Source organism: Lepisosteus platostomus, chromosome 9 (genome assembly GCF_059453375.1).
Source record: "Lepisosteus platostomus isolate fLepPlt1 chromosome 9, fLepPlt1.hap1, whole genome shotgun sequence".
Taxonomy (NCBI): Eukaryota; Metazoa; Chordata; class Actinopteri; order Semionotiformes; family Lepisosteidae; genus Lepisosteus; species Lepisosteus platostomus.
Window position 1 is genome coordinate 61,755,997 of NC_142619.1, and position 20,257 is coordinate 61,776,253.

The following is a 20,257-nucleotide window of genomic DNA, read 5'->3' on the forward strand; positions in this document are numbered from 1 at the left end:
TGCCTTTCGTGCATTTACAGCATGTAACAATGCCAGCTTCAGAGCCACCCAACACCAGACCACTACAGGGATGTAGTAATGCGCTGTATCCCAACAGGCTTTGCAAACCTCCTGTGGCAGGAGACTGGTTCTCCAGCTCAGCTGATTGGTTCCTGAGAGATGAGTGCGAGATGCCAAAGGGCCTCAGGCCAGGGGCTCCCACTCCCAGGGCTGGAGTGCCACACAGTTGCCGGCCTTCCTTCCCACTGAGCTTCGTCACCGAGCTGGACTGAGAAGTTGCTTGATTGAAATATTTGCAGGATTTGTTTTATAGTCTGAGTATGTTATGTATGAAATGCAATATTTAAAGGCAGCCTCCAGCATGTTTAAAAAGAAGAACAATCTTTTGAATTGATAATATCAAGTCAATTAAGGGTTCAGTTATGCATCTACTGTAAGCAGCCGCGTGGTCCTTCAAGACCGGGACGGAGACCCCTGGCTTGGCTTGACCCCTGGATTATCATATCAATCACCAATCGATCGTATCATTTGTCAACCAGAAAACTACCTCCTAATCATGTGAAGAATGATCCGAGTCAACAACAACAGCAAGAATTCATAGCCAGTGAATCGAGCATCTTGGTTAAGACTTTATTTCAGACGTGCTGCTCAGTATTTACACCTCTCCCCGCGTGACGTCTTTTATCCAGGACCTGTAGGCTGACACCCTGGTGAAGACAGCCGGCCTGTGCGCTGTGCAGGTCTTGCTGCCCCAGGTGAGCACGCCCCACAGGGAAGACACACCTTCTCTGCTGCAGACCAGCGCCCCTCCGGAGATCCCCTGGAGGGAGGGAGGACGTTTGACACAAATTCTCTTCAATTTATTTGAGACTCTGATGGTTCACAGTCAGGCTCGGGGTTCATTCCAACTCCCTTTCAACCCACTGAAATGGGCAAAAAGTGGACCTGAAACCCCGACCTACTCAAAGTAATTCAACTTTAATTTAAGCAAGTATAGAGTATAGAAAAATCAGACTCTGTAAAAACAATACCTGTACATATACCTACATCGCTGTTCAGAATGTAGCAGAAGACCTCGTTGAACTGGGAGAGACGGGTTTAAATAAGAGGAATGTCTTATCGAAGACTGAGTAAATCCCCACACAGTACCGATACGGGAGACGTTTCATTCATACCAAATAAAATTCTAGGACACGCTACTTAAGGTGTAGTTGAATTGTAAACGTTTAGATGGTAGGAAAAATAAAAGATGCACCTTGCCCATGTCTGAGAACCGGTGCAGAAATGTAGTAGGAGTGTGGTATTTAGTCAGGTTTCAAAGAGATCTCATGCTGTAATGATGCCAATGCAAGTATTCCAGCCCAACCAAGACCTGTTGATTTTAACCATGGTGGTGCAATGCTGCATTTTGGAAATTGACTAAAAGGCAATGGCATGGTAGAGCATGTTCTGTATGAGTACAGATGCTGTTAGGCCACTGAACAACAGACAGCCCAATGAAATACACACAATGACCCATGACATCACTGATCACTGAGCCCTGGAACAGGCACGTGCTTGTCTCGGCTCCGAGAGGAGCAGTGCAGGATCCCACCAGACAGCAACTGTGGCCTGATGTACACAAGACTGCCCTGTGCTGTAGCAGACATTAACCAACGCAAGTCTGGTCAACAAAATAGCAGCATGCCCCCAACAAGAAGAGATATTTTACAGATAACTCTTTTAATTTGTTGCAATTATCAGCAATACGTTACTTTTGACAGTTAGTTAACTGTATATTTAGGATGCAATGGTAAAATGGCTGTTTTAAATGAAACAACAGCGGGATTTGAGCAGAAGGCACAGAAACGACATGAATGGACTCTCTTTCACAACAGTGCAGATTACCAGAGTGTGTTCCCAACAATTAAATCCATTACCAATCAGCTACAGTATAGCCCATCTAAATAACATGATAAATAACATTAAAATGTCCGTCATCTCGAGCACTGTAAAGTATGAAATACTGTATCTGTACAGATGTTACCGTGTTGTTGCAAGAGCGAATGGAAATTGAAGAATATACCATGCAAGATCTGGATCCAGCTGCCCCTGCACAGATGTGGGTCTTAAGAATAAGGTCTTCTCCCCAGCTCTTTCTACAAGACGTTTCATTAACCAGCTGTATTCTGGCCTGGCGCAGCACATCCGGGTTAATATTTGCTGGAAACGGATTGGAAACAGACACTTTGAGAGACGTTTTTAAAGGGAAAAAAAACCCATCTCACTAAACACACAGCAATATTTTTAAAAAAAAGAAAAACTAGCACAAAGTTTTCAAACTACATTATAATGAAACCTCAAGGGGAAAAAAATATTGAAAAGAATAAAGAATTTAGGACGAGCCCTGAAATCTGACTTTAAAGGGAAGAGTAAGCAGAAGGGCCTTTAGTGAACTTCAGCCATGATTTTTCTAGGGTTTTGGCCCTCTCGCCCTCAATCCAGCGTGCGTGGCCTTGAAGATGGGTTTCCTAAAGCACAGTAACAGAAGCTGCACACAGGAGTCAGGGTCCCCGAGTGCAACAGGCGTTCCACACTCGCGTCCCGGATCCCGCCGAGGAGACCAAACAAAAGGTGGGAGAGCGATTGCGTTGCCAGATCCGACCCAGGCTGCTTCCCGAAAGGGGCAGCAGGGATTTGACTCACGGGCAGCGCTGCTGGACCCCCAGCCCGTCGTCACACAGGACCAGCTGTCATCCAGGTCGACGCTCTCATCCGGCAGGCAGGCCGGAGCCACGGCGTCACCTTCACAGGAAGAAAAACCACCGCAGATTCACAAACCAGCGCGGCTGCGAAATACATTCTAAACACGTTTGAAGAGGGCGGCACCTCAGTAGCTGCCATTGCGGTCTCGCACCACTGGGGCCCTGGGTTCGAGTCCAGACCTGGAGAACTATCCGTGTGGAGTTTGCATGTTCTCCCCATTTTTGCATGGGTTTCCTCCAGGTGCTGCAGATTCCTCCCACAGTCCAAAGACATACCAGTAGGTTAATTAGGTTCTGGGAAAAGTGGCCCTGGTGCGAGTGCGTGTGTGTCTGTGTGTGCTCTGTGATGGACTGGCGTCCTGTCCAGGGTGTGAGTGTGTGTGTGTTTGTGTGTGCCCTGTGATGGTCTGGAGTCCTGTCCAGGGTGTGAGTGTGTGTGTGTGTCTGTGTGTGCCCTGTGATGGACTGGCGTCCTGTCCAGGGTGAACCTTGCTTTGCACCCCTTACTTGCTGGGATAGTCCCAGCTCCCCTGCAACCCTTGATTGGATACAGCGGTTACAAAATGGGATGGACAGACATCTTTATTCATACACACTGCAGGTTCGATAGGAAAGTGCCTCCTGTGCCCTGTCAGAAGACCCAAACATGCACAGAACATATCGGAGCCTCTGGGCGACAGGCCGCGTCTTCAGATCGCGCTGCCGGCCAGTCCCATCCGTACCTAATCTGGCAGGCGTCTGGAGGCGGACCAGAGTCAGGTCGTCAGTCGGGGGGAAACTCCCATTATCCGCAAGGCTGTAGACCTCATCTACTCGGATGATCTGCGCTGGCATATACGTCAAGTCATGTGCGCCCAGGACCACATCATCGGTTTTAGATCTGGAAAAACAAACCGCATCCAACTCCACTCATATTTAACCTGCAAACAAAAAGGCTTCAGTATTATGTAAATTGCAACTGTATTATGGAATTATGCTATTTTGCAACACTACTGGACTTCCTATTATTGTAATAAGCCTCTGGACAGTGCTATGGAAAGCCCTCCCCAGCAGGGGGCGCAGGCGAGGTACCTGCAGTCGCAGTGCCGGGCGGCCAGCACCCAGCGGGGATGGATGAGGGTCCCGCTGCAGAAGTGCTGCCCGTTGCTCTGCAGGCTGACCTGCCAGGGCCAGGAGTGCGGACAGGCCACGGTCACGTTTTCCACAGTGGGCCTGCCTTCGTCCAAGCCAACCACCTCCGCGAAGCCCGAGCTCATTCCACAAGGCTTAGTACTGCTCGTGCCGCAGAAGTCTGGACAGGGCAAGAGTTTCAACAGATTGCTGTCCTCAGAGCACATCCTAATAATTTACTAAAAGAAGTACCAAATAATTCCACATAAAAGTCAGAAGGGAAATCTCCATCAATGCTATTTGACACACTACCAGATCTGCAGAACTGGGGGATCCTTAAGAACAAAGGTCTTCCTGGACACAAATATCAGGACTACTCATTTTGCAATCCTTTCCAATTCACTCCATTGCGGTATTCAGATGCAATCTGCTGCTTACTCTATAATCTATAGTGCAATTAACCATGGATCTGATTATACTCAAGATCGGCAATGGAGCAGATTAAAAAGGCTGGAGATCGTGTGGGCCTGTTTTTAAACCATCATGTCTCTTCAGAGACAAGATTAAAGGAGCAGAGTGACCCAGACCCAGGCTGGTGGGACTGTCCCAAAAAACAAAGATCAAAATCCTACCATTGCGCTTGCCTGAAACTCCAGCAGCTCCCTCTGTTCTAACAAGGAAAAACAGCATTAAGAACACAGTGCATGGGTGCAGCTTCAAAAGAATATCAGCACCTTCCCAGACAATAGATTTACTTTTACAGCTATGACCTCGAAACCCAACAGAAACTTTTCTTTAAAAAAAAGTTAAAGGTGGTGGTGGCGGAGGGGATCCCCATTACCTGTAAAGCGCTTTGAGTGGATTGTCCAGAAAAGCGCTATATAAGTGTAAGCAATTATTATTATAATAAAAAAAGGTCTCATGTAGGACCCAGGCTTCCTCAAATTCACAGCTTGCCATGGAAGAAAAAAAAGCCAGCATCAAAATCTTCATTTTCACCGGTCTTTGCAAGCGACATGTAAGGTTCCCGGAAGGCGCCGTGCGTGACCACGCTCACCCTGAATCCGGTCGCTGATCCAGTCCAGGAAGTGGAAGACGTCAGTGTACACGCCCGGCTTCTCCCTCCGCGCACACCCCACCCCCCAGCTCACCAGGCCGCCCACCGCAAACCTGCTCCCCTCCGCCTCGCAGGACAGGGGCCCCCCCGAGTCGCCCTGGAAACACAAGGGGGGCCTTCACCACAGCAGAAAGAGCAAACGGAGAGGACCACCCTGTTCCTCCGAGCTCCTGCGGAGGACTGGACGACCGCAGATTCAGAGCCGGGACAGGGAGAAAGAGACACGGACTCCTTCACTGTGCACAGACTGAAAAAAGACAATCACCCTTTTAACAAAGTTTATATATACTGTAGTAGAGATTGCACGGCTTGCTAGAATCTGTTCTTATTGTAATATGTCTATTGTGGAATAAAGTTTATTTTGCTAAAAAATATCTCCAACCCCTAACAGAAAGCCACTTAAGGTTTTTAGTGTTTTATCAATCTAAGGATCTCGAAATGAGTTTCAAAAATATGGCTTGGTATTTATACCCAGTAATCCACAGAGTATAATAATCCATCACTATTATACTAGATAATCCAACAAATATAATACTCCATCAATATTTCAACAGATAATCCACACTTGAATAAAGTGGGGAATGTAGTAGCCCTTCTGTTTTCCTACACCTCTTAATTTCTGTTCGTGGTTTCTTGGGGCATTGGAGCCCGCCTGGGGTGGAGCAGTGGCTCTGTGGCTCAGTGGCTCAGGATCTGCGCCTGTGGCTGGAAGGTTGCCGGTTCAAATCCTGCGGCCGGCACAGGAATCCTACTCTGTTGGGCCCCTGAGCAAGGCCCTTCACCCCAGCTGCTCCAGGGGCGCTGTATAAATGGCCGACCCTGCGCTCTGACCCCAAGCTTCCCTCCCTGTCTGTGTGTCTCATGGAGAGCAAGCTGGGGTCTGTGAAAGGTCAAATTCCTAATATGAGAAAATGTATCTGACCAATAAAGTGATCTTATCTTATAGTCAGTGTGGACTTGGAAAAGGTACAGTAGGTCTTCCTTAACTAACCTCTTAGATTTCTTAGAAAAACTACAACATATTGTGTGGAATATTTATATTTTCAGAAGACTCTGAATTATGTTCCTCAGATTATTTCTCACATCGCGGGTAACAGGCACTCAGAGGGTAAGTGTTTGGATGGGGAATGTTTCATGGTCAGAGAATACAGAAATGGGATGTTTCACTATGGGCGATATGTTGAATGTGAAGAAACTACTTACAATATGAAAAGAGTTTGTGTTCGCAGATCATTTTAGTCTCTTGGATATAATGAAAAAGCCAAAGCAGGTCTGGAAGTTAACGAACAGCATTTGAATTGAGGGATGTTAAAATCGTTTAATGTGTCAATATTCTAATTTAGATTATTTGTAAGCAATAAGCAAAGTATAAAACAGGTTAAATATTCACAATGTGTGAATAAAAGACGCATGTGAAATTGTATTGAAGTGCATTTAAAACCGAGCACAGGAGGTGCTTTACACAAAGCGTCATTGGAGTATGGAACAAGCTACACAGTAATGCTAGAAAAGCTGACACTATGGCTTCCTACAAGATATGGGTTAGTAGAAGTCGAAACTGTCCAAATAACTATTTCATTTCATGCCCTTATGATTCCTGTGGTTGATTGTTAAAGTCTATGAGCTTGATGTCTTACAGCAATATGACACTACACTATATTGTGTTTGAAAATGCATTGTACAGCAGGACCTGAAGCAGGAAACCCCCATCTCAAAAGAATCAGGCAGTGATTCCCACACGGGCTCACTGGGAGTTAAACACCACTGCGGTGTCACACCTGGACCATCTCTGTCATCACTAAAGGCTTGGCAAGATAGTAGTGCAACTACACAACTGTCACTAAGTCATCTCGACCGCCATCTGCCTACCTGGCAGGCGTCCTTCCCGCCCTCTGCTCTGCCAGCACAAACCATGCCGACACTGATGCTGCTGCTGTAGAACTGGCTGTTGCAGGTGTTCTGATCCAGGATGGTGATGTTGACTTCCTGCAGTCTCAGAGCCCGAGGCCCGTCTGAATTGATACAGCACATGCATTTTGCTGAACATTTATGAATTAAAAACTAATCAAATTTAGGTGTGCTTCAGCAGTATTTGTAAACCTGAATTAAAAAGGATTATTTCAAAAAAAGAAAACTAAAAATACTGGACAACTTAAATGGCAGATGAAAAAGACTAAACAGTCTCCAACTCAATCTCCAAGTCTCATTTCTTTCTTCCAATGTGATCAATTTAATAGAACTCCAAATAGATTTGAACTCTGTGTTCACCAACTGGTTTGGGAAGCAATAAGAACTCTCAATTTAAAAAAAAAAACAACCTTTGATTAACAGTAAGATCAATTTTGTTTAGTGCACTTACTTTCACTTGTTGTGCCCCATCCAGTCACAGTGCACAACTTGGAGGGCTGCAGCTCTATAGTCGGTAGGAGGACTGGTCTCACACAATTATTGAAGTCCAGAGGCTTCTCCAGCTTCAAAAGAGCGATGTCATTCTTGTGCGTCTTGGGATCGTAATCTTTGTGGCGAAGGATTCTGGAGATTCCAACAGTCTGCAAAAAAACCCCCACTGAACCTGCATTGGAGTGGTAGCCATGCAAGCTATAAAATATGCTTTAACACCCACTTAATACTCCCCCTAGGATATTAAACTGGTCAACACGTGTACTACTTTTTATACTTCCCATAGTGGCATAAAGGGTTCCTTATTAAAAGAAGAAAGTCACAATCCAAGAGCAAGCTATAAAATTACAGCTTAATGGAAACCAAGTACGTCACTTCTTTAGGTTCCCATCCTTGCCCCTCCTGCCCTGCCAGTTCGCCCGCCAGTTCGTTACACACAGTACATCTTATTAACTACTGTGTGTATGCACCACCTCTTCCATCTTGGAGGAATTGAAGAAGTGCCTCATCAGAAGAGGACAGATTTAATCCTGAAATTCCTGTCTGCTGGTGTAGAAGCTGTTTCTTCACGTTAGCTGCTGCACCATGGGGAGAAGGCAGATGGTGCCCAGTAGGATACCCCTTTCAGCCACAGAACATGGGGGTTTACCTGCTGGCATGTCTCCTCCAAATTGTCCAGGTCATGTTTCCCAGCCAGGACTTTCCAGAGTACTGGATTCGAGTATCTGGAATTGAAAAAGGTTTCTTTCTCTCAGCCAGGAAGTTGAATGAGCCTCACCAAGTGGGAAAACACCTATGTGATAAAACCACACCAAACTCCCTCTTCCATCCCATGGTTTGGGATGCACTGATGTCAGGAAAAGAAGTCCTGCCATTCCAGGCCATTATTACATAAACATTTTCTAAGCCTGTAGTAAGGGGCATAATATATTCATTGCACGCAGTGAAACTCCACTCCTTTTCATTGCTTTTCTTGAAAGCCAAAAGCAACAAAGCCATGTGGCTTCAATCTCAGGGCATCAAGGGCCGATCGAGGTCCTTGGTCTTTTTAACCTGGTGTGAGTTGCCCAGGTCATGGATAATTCACGCGTGTTAGACCTCACACATATTTCTATTATTTTGGTCTGAAAACTACAGTACATCTCAGAAAATGGCAAATACACAGGAAACCTACACCATTAACACCACCCTTGAAAATCTTTACGTGCGGTGATGCACATCAGGCTGGAGGAGAACAGCAGCAGCATCAGTTGAAGTAGGATCATGGAGACTGAAAGACCGTAAATCTTATATCCATATTTCTTTCAGACAGACCTTTGACATTCGAACACTGCTGTAATACTAAAAAGTATTTTCTGTGCCTCTGATGATTGATTGTCCCAGAAACAAAGTTGTAGTTTTAAGCCAACAATAATTTTAGAGTATTGAAAAACTTTCTCTAATATTTTCCATTACTCTACATACTGTACCTATAAATTATGGAGAATGCCTCTCAAGTCTCGCATCATCTCCAGCATTTTTAACTCCTAGATTGATCATATTTGACTTGTAACATGGGGGTTCTAAAGGATCAGATACAATGGACTTGAGAATTATTAGCACCCTTGATAAATAAAGAAAAAAGCTGCATAAAATAAACAGCCCAGATAATGAGCTACATTTTATGCCCCCCAAAATGGGAAAACTACAGACTTTTGTTTTGAAATGATTGTATTAGAATAAATGTTTTTAACTGAGCAGTTCTACTGTATTTTGTTCACAAAAACACAAGTGTCAGAATTTTTGGATTCCCTGTCTCTAGTACTCAGTTTAATCTCCTCTGGCACGGATTATAGAACACAGTCTTTTCCTACAATATATTAAAAGGGATTGGACCAATTCTTTCAATAGCATCAAACCTTTGTTTCAAAGCATGAATTTTTTAAAATATCCTTAATGCTTTAACTCAGCAGAACTATTCAATATGTTTTTAATTATATCATTGACATCTAATGTTTTAAGGCCACTTCTTGGCTTCTTGACCTGTGTCTATTCCTCTACATTTTGCTGAGGAATTGTCATTCATCCAAATCGTTATTCTGAGCTGCGCACTCTCTGTGCATTATGACATTGTGTGATTTTGGGGAAAAAATGAAAAAAAAATTCTCATGAAAGTGCCTTTTCAGGTTACAACTCCAGTTTAGTGTCACACTCCAGCATGATATCCAGCGTCTGTCGGATGTCACAGGACCTTGACTAGGAGCCACGAGTAAATCATGCTGGAGACAGCCTGCGGGGCTCCAACCCACCAGAGGGCAGTCCGGGACCCCCAGAGTGCAGCGCTGCTCATGACACCCCCGCCGTGAGCAGAGCTGAGGAGATGCGGGTGGGTTCCGGAGACTCACATGTTGAAGCAGTGTGCGGCTGTGAGGACCCACAAGGGCCCGATGATGGCTCCTCCGCACGCAGGGGTCGTGATGACCTTGAGGCAGGCCTGCCAGGGCCAGGAGTGGGCCCAGGCCTCCATGCCCCCCACAATGCGGTCCTGAGGCCCCTGCATGGGCATGAAACTGCGCCACCCCGCGATATCTGCAAAGACACGTGGGAATGGGCCACACTTTATAAGACGTGCAGCACAACGTCATTCCAAGTATTCCAGCACACTGCAGGCTTGTGTCCAGCTTCGCACCTGCCTCCCACTCATCCAGGAGCAGGGAGTGACCTGCTGTCATGGACACTAACAACGCAGCACAAGGCAAGGGAGCAGACATGAAGCCTCCCGTCCCTAGTGCTGGTCTACAGACTTCAACAGGGGTGGTCAACCCTGGCCCTTGTACAGCCCCAGTCCAGCAGATCTTACAGGTCACTCCCTGACTTGGAACACACGAGCTCTGATCAATTAAGTCAGCTCACTGGTTTAATTAAGTCTAGCATGGCCGGTTGTGGTCCTTGAGGTCTACTTGCAGTTCAAGGGATGTCCTATACGATCTAAATTGAAAGAAATCATCTGCTTCAGTGAGCAAAAGGGAACTTAAGGAATTTACGATTTAAAGCCTGCTGGGTTTGGACACCCCTGTACTAGAGCCTGCAGTGGAACCCAAACTGCCATTCAGCAGCAGGAGCGCGATCTGCCGTGGTCTAGTGCCATCTGCTGGACAAGACGCGAATTGCTCAAACAGGCAGATGAGGTAAAGGACACTTGTTTGAGCCCTGAGCATCCTTCTCTCCTGCAGTGAAGGTAATAATAATCATAATAATAGCTTACACTTATATAGCGCTTTTCTGGACACTCCACTCAAAGCGCTTTACAGGTAATGGGGATCCCCTCCACCACCACCAGTGTGCAGCATCCAGGTGGAATTTATCACCAAAATAAATCCTCTAAAAAACATTCTCCATGATTCTTTTGCATCTAAGAGGTCAATTGCAATGCAAGGCACTGAATGACTCCAAATCACAGAGGGAATCATTTTGACGATATCATAAGCTACTAGAAAGAACACCCTTTTGCATTCCTTTTAAAGGTGCTCTACAATATTACAATATAAAACTTTACAACAGAATTTAAATGTTACAAAGCTTAAAAAAAAGATCCCAGATGACACAAATCACCCCCCCAAAACAAAACAAAACACTGAAGGCTTCCAGGCTAGGTTTAATAAAAGCACCCACTGTGGCCGAGCCGTCCCGGCTTCGACATCAGTGATGCAACACAAGCACTAAAACACCTTCCAGTGTCAGGTGTAGTGTAGAATCGGATCTGAGCATCTTCAGTATAGACAGAATGATTCATACCAGGTACTTCTAGGTTTTGACCAAGAGGAATCATGTAACAACAAAGGGTTTTAATCCCTGTAGGGAGGGGAGGTGTGTACTGAGAGATTGGTAATGCAGCCATCGACACCCCTTTAGATACTGTCGTTTTTCCATGACTTACCCTCATTCTCCACGCCAAGCAGAGAGGGGCTCAGTGTTTTGGAGACTAGCGTCAGGGGACCTTCCGGCTGGCCTGTCCTAGAGTTAACTGGAACAGCAGCCACACCTACTGTAGGTTTTGGGGGGGACAGAAGAAAGTTCACACGTTTTCCAATTTCAAGGTAAGTTTCCTTATCGCGGTTTGTATGCCAGAACGCACAACGTGCAGGTTACCCGAGAGTATAAGCGGGAACTTCGAAACTGCGAAAACTCGGTGAACGCAGCGAATGTTTTTTTTATTCCTCCCTTATCTCGATAAATCACTTATTATTTCATAACAAGAAACGATCAGCCTTTTATATTTCACTTCAATACAATGTTTCTTCCGTCCTTTCATAGAACATTTGATTTAGGTTACGATTAAAATATTGTATTACTTCTTACCAATATCTATCTTCTGTGATACCAAACACCAGATGACGAAGAACAGAAACATTATTGAGCCAAGTCCCCCTAGCGAGACCTATGCCGTTGTTAGGATGAGATTAGCATGAAACATTACAATTGAAAATAAAAGTTTATTAAAACATACGCCAGTATTTTAAAAGTGCAGTTACCACCATCACGCCCAAAGATTTTTTTAAAAACTGCGTCGTAGCACAGGTACCGCAGCTGATGAATGCATCACACCTGATACCAATCAACTTCTGCGATTAACTGGTTCATCCAGGAACGAGGTAGAGCGGTCAGTGATCGTATTATCTAAATTAAAGTAATATTTAAATACAAATGTTATACAATTATATTTACTCCACAACAGTGGCATGAAATACATTTACAATTCACTTATACTGTATCATTGAAATCACGTCAGATCAGATAAAAGGTTAACTGCAAAAATAATTAGAAATGTGAAACCAGTTGCTACGTTGCAAAATGCGTTTTGTCTGAAAAAGATTTTTAATTCTCCTATGTTTATATCTCCTGCCTGCTCAGTTGTATCTCTGCGGTCAGATTTCATTTCACAGTTCAAGGTAGAGCTACGCTGATTACATCTGAAGTGCACTGGAAGGGTAGTCTTGGCATTTCATTTAGAACCGTGGTTCTCAAACTTTTTGGACCAAGAACCACCCCTGATCAAACCAAAGCTTCCAAGTAACACCTACAAGTCATCTTCTCATAGGAACCCCAGAATTTCTCAATGACCAACATGAGCATGCGCGCACACACTCACACACACACACACATATAATAAAATAATAAATATAATAATAAATATAATAAAAATAGCACTGAGCGCTTACTATTTCAGTGAGAGGGGTTAGCCTGTTTCATCGAGCAAAGCCTTGCAATGTAAGGGACGAGGGCAGTGAGCTTCAAACGCAAATCTGGCTCAGCATAAAAAAAAATAATGAGAGGGCTGGGTATTTACTCTGTCTTTGGATCCAGAAATCCAACAGTGACTGTCGTTTCAATTCTGACTTTAAAGTCGCATCAGATGAAAACTTGAGCAACATCTCTAATTCAGCACAGGTCAGATCCAAGATGTCTTTATTTGCCATACACAGCAAGTGTATTGAGATGCTTACTCATCCAGCTGAACCCAGTAACATTAGAGAAAAAAACAATATGCACAGATGACAAACAGACATGGACAATAAATTTAGACAATAGACGTTATTGTACAGCCAAGACAGGACATGCAAATAGTGCAGTACCTTAAAGTGCAGATGCTAATTTGAGCTGTTTAAGATGCGGACTGCTTGGGGGAATCTATTGGTTAGTGTTCTGATACTGGGATACCTCCTACCGGAACCCAGAGGTGAAAGCAGATCGTGGCCAGGGTGAATTGGGTCCCGAAATATAGCTCGAGCCCGGTCGTGGCAGCGGTCGAGATATACCCTGTCAATGGGTAGTTCAGTCCCAGTGATTTTCTGCGTGGACCTCACAACCCTGAGGTCTTTTGAATTTTCCTGTACTGTGGCTCCACCATACCACACCGTAAAACCACCGGTCAGGACACTCAATACTATTACAGTAAAAATTGGTGAGTGTTGTCTTGCTCATCCCCCACTTCCTTAACTGTCTCAGGAAGTGAAGGCGCTGGTGGGCTTTAGTGAGGATGGCAGCAGTGGTCTCTGACCAGCTCAGCCTCTCAGTGATCTGGAGGCTGAGGAACCTGAAGGTGCTGACAGTTTCGACTGGAGCCCCCTGAATGATGATGGGGGTGTGATGTCCTCCTTGCCTCCTGAAGTCCACTATAATCTCTTTTGTTTTGCCGATGTTAAGTGTGATGTTAAGTGTGTTGCTGTTGTTAAGTGTGTTAAGTGTGAGGTTGTTGTTGTGGCGCCACTCCACCAGCTCTGCTACCTCGCTCCTGTGGGTGGCTTCATCATTGAAGCCGATAAGACCGATTACTGTGGCGTCATCAGCAGACTTGATGATGCGGTTGCTGTTAAATCTGGCCACACAGTCATGTGTAAATGGAGAATACAGCTGTGGGCTCAGGCAGCAGCCCTGGGGGCCCCTGTGTGGAGGATCTGAGAGGATGAGGTTTTGTTTCCAATCCTCACCACTTGGGGTCTGTCTGTCAGGAAGTGCAGGACCCAGTTGCAGATGGAGTTGCTTCACCTTTCCAAAAGCTCTCTGTACCTCCTGCTTAGACAGCTTCAGCACAAATTCCTCAAGTGTACCAGCTGGGGGCGCTACACAACTTGATTCTGCAATGCAGAGTTGCCCGTCCCCGTTCCTGAAATTGAGTAGTTCAAGTTCATGTTTATTTGTCATTCCAGCCATATACAAGTATACAGTGGAATGAAATATCACTCCTCCTGGTCCACAGTGCAAAGACATACAAACCCTCCAACATTTTTGTCCTGTATTAACCGTTGTTTTTCATAAATAACGTATCATCCACCACTTTTGAGCAGCAATAAAACCTGGAGAAGGTTCCAGTCAAGCACCTTTTTGAACAATTTGAAAAGAATTTGGCCTCAACTAAAAACCAGAAAATGTGGGGTTCCCCAGCGACTATCGCACAGGGCAGTCTTGGCATCCTTCAGAGTCTGTGATGATGATGCCCAGCCCTGTGCTGTAGTACTGTACTGCTCCTCTGTACATAAACATTGAAAACCAGAGGAGGCTAAAAGGCCATTCCAGCCAGTTTAGTAGCTAATTAATCCCAGGATCTCCTCCAGCTGTTTCCTGAAAGAAGCCAGAGTATCGGCTTCAGAAACATGGCTGGGTAATGCGTTCCAGACTCCCACAGCCCTCCGGGTAAAGAAGTGTCTCCTGGTCTCGGTGTTAAAACGCACTTCCACACAGTTCCCACTCGTGTCCTCTGGTCTGTGTTTCTCTGTTGGTTCTGAAGAAACCAGAACTACTGTAGGGTGATCAGTAAACCTGAGAATTATGAATACTGGTATCAGGCCTCTTCGCAGTCTTCTCTGTTCGAGAACAAAGAGATTCAGTTCCTTCAGCCTGTCAGTGTAATTCATTCCTTTAATCTCCAGAATGTATCTGGTTGCCGTTTTCACTGCAGCAGTTTTTTTTTTTTATAGCGTGTGACCAAAACTGTACACAGTATTCTCATTGAGGCCTTACTAGAGCATTGTACAGTTTTAACATAACATCCCCTGGTTTAAAATTCTATGCTTTTCTTCGTATGTCCTTCATTTGCTATGCTTTATCCATGCTATGTCTCCTTAGTAACCTTTATTCTTGGTCCTTGTCCATGGAGAAAGACTCCAGGTTGCTTTAAGGAGAGGGGAGAAAAAAAAAATTCAACCTTAACTTTGCCTTATTTAAAAAAAAAACAACTATTGTTTGTGCAGGTGTACAGCATGTACTAGAAAAGACAACATAATTGAAGCAGTTTATTCAAAATCAAGTACATGGAGACACAAAAATAACTGAAGGCCAATAGGGACACACAGAGCACTAATCTGGAACATATTTGTAAGTTAGAGAAAATCCATAGTCAGGTGAAGGATCATCCGTGTTGGTTTTATAGGAAAACCTCAAAAAGGACTTGTCATCCGACAGAAGGGAGTAGACTTTGTAGGGATATTTCAGCTTTCCGCAGAATCGGTCTAGGGAGTTAAAAAAAACCCCATCAACAACAAGCATTTCACTCCCCAGGCCTCCACACGCAATGGGAATTTGTTACCTAGAAGCAGCGTTTGGTTGCCTGTCTGCTGCTCGATGCTGAAGAAGGTGCTCCTGCAGTCCAAGCTGGGAGTGTGCACTTTGCTCACCGCCACCTCGGCTCTCCTCCTCTCGCCCAGCCGCAGGACCCAGGAGCAGGCGAGGTTCGGAGCATACGGGGGGGACAGCAGGGCCGCTGGTGGGGCAGGCAGCTCCAGGTCTGTGGGACACTCTGTGGGCAACAGGGCCATGATATCAGGACAGGCCACAGGAGCAGAAGAATAGTCATGTGTAGTGTAATGGTTGTACAGCATTATGGGACAATGAAGGATAGGTGTCCAGGCACATAACTATACCTGCCAGAGAATAATTCCTCCTCCACCAGGTTCATAACTTCAAGGATCATGTTCCCACCACAAAATTCTTAAATAGGGCAGCTTGGGATACAGCAGGGCTATAAAAGTTGTGACCTTTCCGCAACACTGCATTGGAGAGCTGTTGCAGCCTGCTCCTTGTTTAATTGCCAATGAAATATCACTTCACAATATCACTAGGGCAAAGATTAACGTCTAATGAAAATCCAAGGAAATAAGTTCTCACCCTTCCCTACGTCACTTTGGAGTTCGCCGTTTAAAGCTTAAGGGGGGGGAAAAGAAAGAAAAGATACCTTAAGCTGGGCTTGTTGGCTGCTTCAGGATGAGTTAAGCTCCACTAGCTGCCACAGATTTACCAACCGTACTGTCTGATCACATCCTTAATCCAGCCCACCATGGCCTCCACGCGGCTGTGGACGCAGACCGGCCCCCCGCAGTCCGTGTGCCCGCCTTGCACGCCTCCGAGCACAAACACGCCGCCGCTTTTACACACCAGCGGGTCGCCGGTATCAAACTTGGGGGAAAAAAAAACAAACAAACAAAAGAGGGCGTTAAAGGCCACCCTCAAAATCGACTTGAAAACGAGTATTACAACGTTAAGGCAAGGATGTCCACACATTAACCGTGGGTCCCTTCAGCGGTGAATACTCCCAGGACTCTCTCCCCCCCTCCACCTCCTGGAGGAGGAAAATCCCAAGAAACAAAAGTGCACAGTAACCCCCCACCCCAAGAGTCACAGGGACATGAATCTTGGTGCAGAAGTCCCCCCCAATCTGGCTTCAATCCACCTCTGTGTGACCCCAGTCCCAGTCAACTCTAAAACGAAGCCTGAGGCCCGCAGCTCCCCGGTTGCTCTGTGGAGGACTGTACCTCTTTACTGCCCACCTACCGGACACCTGCTGCTCCCCGAGATGGAGGAGAGGGGGCACATGCGCTCGGTGCCACAAGGGGGACGGGACTTGTTACAGACCCCCGAGTCCTGGACGGGCACGAGTCGCTGCTGCAGGCTGCTCGCTCTCTGCCCTGGGGCCACAGAACCAGTAGTCAGAATGTCAGCAGTGAGGGTTCTGGACAGGCGAGATGGTGAGATAGCTCTGTGCCCAAGAGCAGGGACGTCACTGTGATTACTCCAGCTAAATACCCAGCTGCGTCAGGGGGTTCAAAGGTAAGTCACCTCACATCCAACTGCCAGCCAAAACAGTATAAAGAGGCCCTTTTTAAGAGCAGTTTTTAGTACAACTGGCTCATAATCGCACGTAAGACAGATCCAAAGAGGTGGGGAAACAGGACATCAGTTTAGTGAAACCAAAAACCAAACTTTGCAAACTTAGTAGACCTTGGTATTGAAAAACTCAAACTACAACATGATACTAGCTGCAAGAGATCTGTTATAATACAACATGCAAGATTTCTACTTAAGAAGAACCCAAGATGTTAAGAAGTCACATTTTAAGACTACTTCCTAGAAAACCAGTTTATGATGAAGGCAGCTGAAGACTTACCATTCACCACACTCCAGCCAGTGAGCACACAGATGGAGGAGGACTCCAGCACGCCGGAGGGCAGGCAGACAGGACTAACCGCCTCGCTGAACTCCAGCTTGTCCACTCTGACCAGAGCCAAGTCATAGTCTCCGTAGAACAGGCTGTACTTCGGATGCACTTCTATTGCAGTTATTTTCTTGTGGCACAAAGGCAAATTGCAAGATTAAACAGGACGAGTCATCCACAGAACTGAAAGGTTACAAACAGGAAGCCATCTGGCCTGCTTGGCTCATTGGATCTCTCATAGCTAGCGAAGCCAGCAAAGTGTCAGTGGCTTCATGAAAGATGCCAGGGTTTCATCTAGGAAGACTGCCTGGGGGCTTATTCCAGACTCCTACCACTTGTGGTATAAAGTATGCAAGATCTTAAACAAAATAAAAAGCACAAGAAGGCCTAAAATTTCTACTCTCCTATGTTCAGTTTTAAACTGAAACCTCCATTTACTGTACCCATAAATGTTCACTGGTGCCCTATGGGTTGTTATGATTGAATTCACTCTGTCAAAGACCTTTGAGCATTTTGAATAGCTGAATTTCTTTTTTTTTTAAGCCTGTGTAGAACAGGTTTTTAAGCCTGGGAAGGTATTCACTTGCTCGTTTCTAGACCATTTAGGAATCAGATATGTACTTAACAGTAGAGATTCAGAAATCATCTTGTTGGATTCATAAGCTACCGCAATCCAAACAAGCAAGATGATAATAATAATAATAATAATAATAATAATAATAATAATAATAATAATAATAATTGCTTACACTTACACAGCGCTTTTCTGGACACTCCACTCAAAGCGCTTTAGAGGTAATGGGGACTCCCCTCCACCACCTATGTGCAGCATCCACCTGGATGCGCTGAGCATCACCCAACTACTGTTAAAGGTTGGAAAGCAGGCCCAGGAGGGTCACTCATTTAGAAAACAGTGCCTCTCTCACAAACTGAGGCTGCCATACGAACAGTGCCCTGCTCCAGCTGTGCCAAACCCCAGCACAAGGGCGAACCTGCCAGATGTTGCAGGAGGGGGTCAGGGGCAGGGCCAGCTAACAGCTCCGCACACTGGAAGACTGTCAGAGCAGGACTTTCCTCTGCGTCCTATGCAAGCCCTGCTTCTACAGCTTGAAACTGTATCCAACTCCCACTCACAGAAAATTTTCCTTCAACATGAGTAATTCCAGCTGTTAATTATGAAGAGCGATACAGGCTAAAGTAAATTTCCAAAACCCTCCATGAATAACCAGCACCAACCACTCCTCATCCCGAGGAATTAGAAGTTAAAAAGGCGAGAGCTTCCCCGTCACATACGGGGGCTCACCTTGATTATTGGACTGCTCTCATCCACCCCCACAGTGACTGTCCAGTCCCCCGGGCGGCTCTGGTACTGGCTGCAGCAAAAACACGAGCATTGCGTACGAGTTAAGACTGCGGTCCTTGGTCAACGACCGTGTGGGGGAGAATTGTCACTCGAGGGCTCGTACTTCTGAAAGCCACGCGTCTCGGGCGGCGGGAGCGCTTACTTGACGCAGCCGGCCGCAGTCACGATCCACGCCGCGTCCACCACGGCTCCGCCGCAGCGCAGCGCGTTCACGTGGGTCAGGATCACCTGCCAGGTGTGGGAGCGAGGGAGCGCTAGCGTGGGGCCGATTCCGCCGCTCAGGTCCGGGGGGTACCGGGGGGTACCGCACAGCTCTGGAACAACATTTCGCGCAGGTGTCACTGTCCACCGGTATTGCGCCCTCCTGCACCGGTTTTGCACAAACGGGAACAGCGTGCAACAACTTTTAGACGCATTAATGACATGGAAATAGAAGCGGATCATTCTGTGTAGTACTTTACGATCACTTAATTCAGGGGTCTGAGACTAACGTAGTGTCTCCTCGCTTGTTTTATCTAAACCCGAGGAAGAAAATACTTTTTTCTTGATACCCGAGACACTGGATTGCTCAAATTATCCACTTACAGTACTTGTTTATACTGCTCTGCACATTAGTACTCGTTTGGAAACACTAGAATTATGCGGTTTTGCCAACTGCAAATTTCTTCCGACTCCGAGTCGCCTGATTTAATTGATAACTCTGGTATGCCTTGGTTTTTAACGGCCGGCTTCTTCCCCAGGCTCTGAAGTCAGCAATAGAAGAAGCTTTATTTCTGTCGGCTGTTTATATCGATTGGTGTGAAATAAAAAGAACGGTCTCCGCGAGAAATAAGATTTGGGCTGGCTGAATTCTGCACCGCTACTTATTTTTTTTTTTTAAACGGGCACCAAATTGCAGTGTGCAGATCCAGTTGTAAAAGTATGAGCTCTTTGAAACGATTTAAAACTCCTTACCGTGCGTAAAGTCTACCGAGAGACAGATCCCCATTAAAAGTAGCATTGTCTTCGGACAATCCATTTTTTGGAACAGTCTCTCACGCGGTTTCACAGTACCTCCCAACATCTATAGAGGAATAAAGAAGTAACGGAAGCCTGAGAATCGATCGCGAGTTATTGATCACACAGGACCAGCTACATTCAAGAAAGTTATTTTACTTTTAGCGCAATTTAATGAAGGGAAAAATATACCGCATCAGAAATACACACTAAATGCCTTACAATTCGTTCTCCAATGAAAAGCCACTCATAGGGAAAAAAAATAAAGTTGGGAAGAATTTCTAAAGCTCACCGCTTACAACAGGCGCCGTCCCGTACGCAAAAGCCTCAGCTTGGCGGCCTCCCCCCCTCCTGACTCTTATTAACTAATTGGGCCAATTTAACACCTGTCGCGTCGCTAATGGAAAATAAAGACACCCTCCCCCGTGTACCGTGAGTGATCCTTTTGGCCGTCCTCCTGGTTTGGAGATATTGACGGGGCGCTTTGAACGCGAAATACTGCAGCTGAGTGTTTTTCTCACAGCTGGCGAAGAGAAGCTTGTTTTAAAGGCAAGACTTGCATC

General features: G+C 45.8%; 2 protein-coding genes across 3 annotated transcripts; both read right to left on the minus strand.

The window, feature by feature from the left end:
- Positions 1 to 609: 609 nt before the first annotated feature.
- Positions 610 to 11,981, minus strand: ovch1 (ovochymase 1). The gene is made up of 13 exons (XM_088646059.1): positions 11,710 to 11,981; positions 11,288 to 11,392; positions 9,756 to 9,939; positions 8,021 to 8,096; positions 7,331 to 7,520; positions 6,841 to 6,983; positions 4,912 to 5,068; positions 4,487 to 4,519; positions 3,816 to 4,035; positions 3,467 to 3,624; positions 2,686 to 2,784; positions 2,066 to 2,202; positions 610 to 820 (listed from the first exon to the last, which is right to left on the minus strand). The coding sequence occupies exons 1-13, from the start codon at positions 11,759 to 11,761 to the stop codon at positions 656 to 658; spliced, it is 1,719 nt and encodes a 572-aa protein (XP_088502185.1). The 5' UTR covers positions 11,762 to 11,981; the 3' UTR covers positions 610 to 655.
- A 3,146-nt stretch (positions 11,982 to 15,127) lies between these two features.
- LOC148655421 (chymotrypsinogen B-like) lies at positions 15,128 to 20,041 on the minus strand. 2 transcript variants are annotated; one of them, XM_088646060.1, is made up of 10 exons: positions 19,987 to 20,041; positions 19,653 to 19,761; positions 18,841 to 19,012; positions 18,639 to 18,708; positions 17,288 to 17,465; positions 16,675 to 16,808; positions 16,146 to 16,299; positions 16,012 to 16,047; positions 15,434 to 15,643; positions 15,128 to 15,356 (listed from the first exon to the last, which is right to left on the minus strand). In XM_088646060.1, the coding sequence occupies exons 2-10, from the start codon at positions 19,759 to 19,761 to the stop codon at positions 15,205 to 15,207; spliced, it is 1,215 nt and encodes a 404-aa protein (XP_088502186.1). In that variant the 5' UTR covers positions 19,987 to 20,041; the 3' UTR covers positions 15,128 to 15,204. The 2 variants fall into 2 exon arrangements, with proteins under 2 accessions (XP_088502186.1, XP_088502188.1); XM_088646062.1 differs by having other exon boundaries at positions 19,994 to 20,031.
- Between the last annotated feature and the right edge of the window lie 216 nt (positions 20,042 to 20,257).

What these genes read in the sequence shown, in the direction of transcription:
- LOC148655421 (XM_088646060.1), bottom strand. Translation starts at nt 19,761, where the DNA reads ATGTTGGGAGGTACTGTGAAACCGCGTGAGAGACTGTTCCAAAAAATG. An exon ending in CGGGGAGCAGCAGGTGTCCG is followed by an intron (nt 16,300 to 16,674) that starts GTAGGTGGGCAG and finishes TTTTCCCCCAAG; the next exon opens with TTTGATACCGGCGACCCGCT. An exon ending in CCAAAGTGACGTAGGGAAGG is followed by an intron (nt 15,644 to 16,011) that starts GTGAGAACTTAT and finishes TGTTGCCCACAG; the next exon opens with AGTGTCCCACAGACCTGGAG.
- ovch1 (XM_088646059.1), bottom strand. Translation starts at nt 11,761, where the DNA reads ATGTTTCTGTTCTTCGTCATCTGGTGTTTGGTATCACAGAAGATAGAT. An exon ending in ATGGGGCACAACAAGTGAAA is followed by an intron (nt 6,984 to 7,330) that starts GTAAGTGCACTA and finishes GTATCAATTCAG; the next exon opens with ACGGGCCTCGGGCTCTGAGA. An exon ending in AGTTTCAGGCAAGCGCAATG is followed by an intron (nt 4,036 to 4,486) that starts GTAGGATTTTGA and finishes TGCCCTGTCCAG; the next exon opens with ACTTCTGCGGCACGAGCAGT.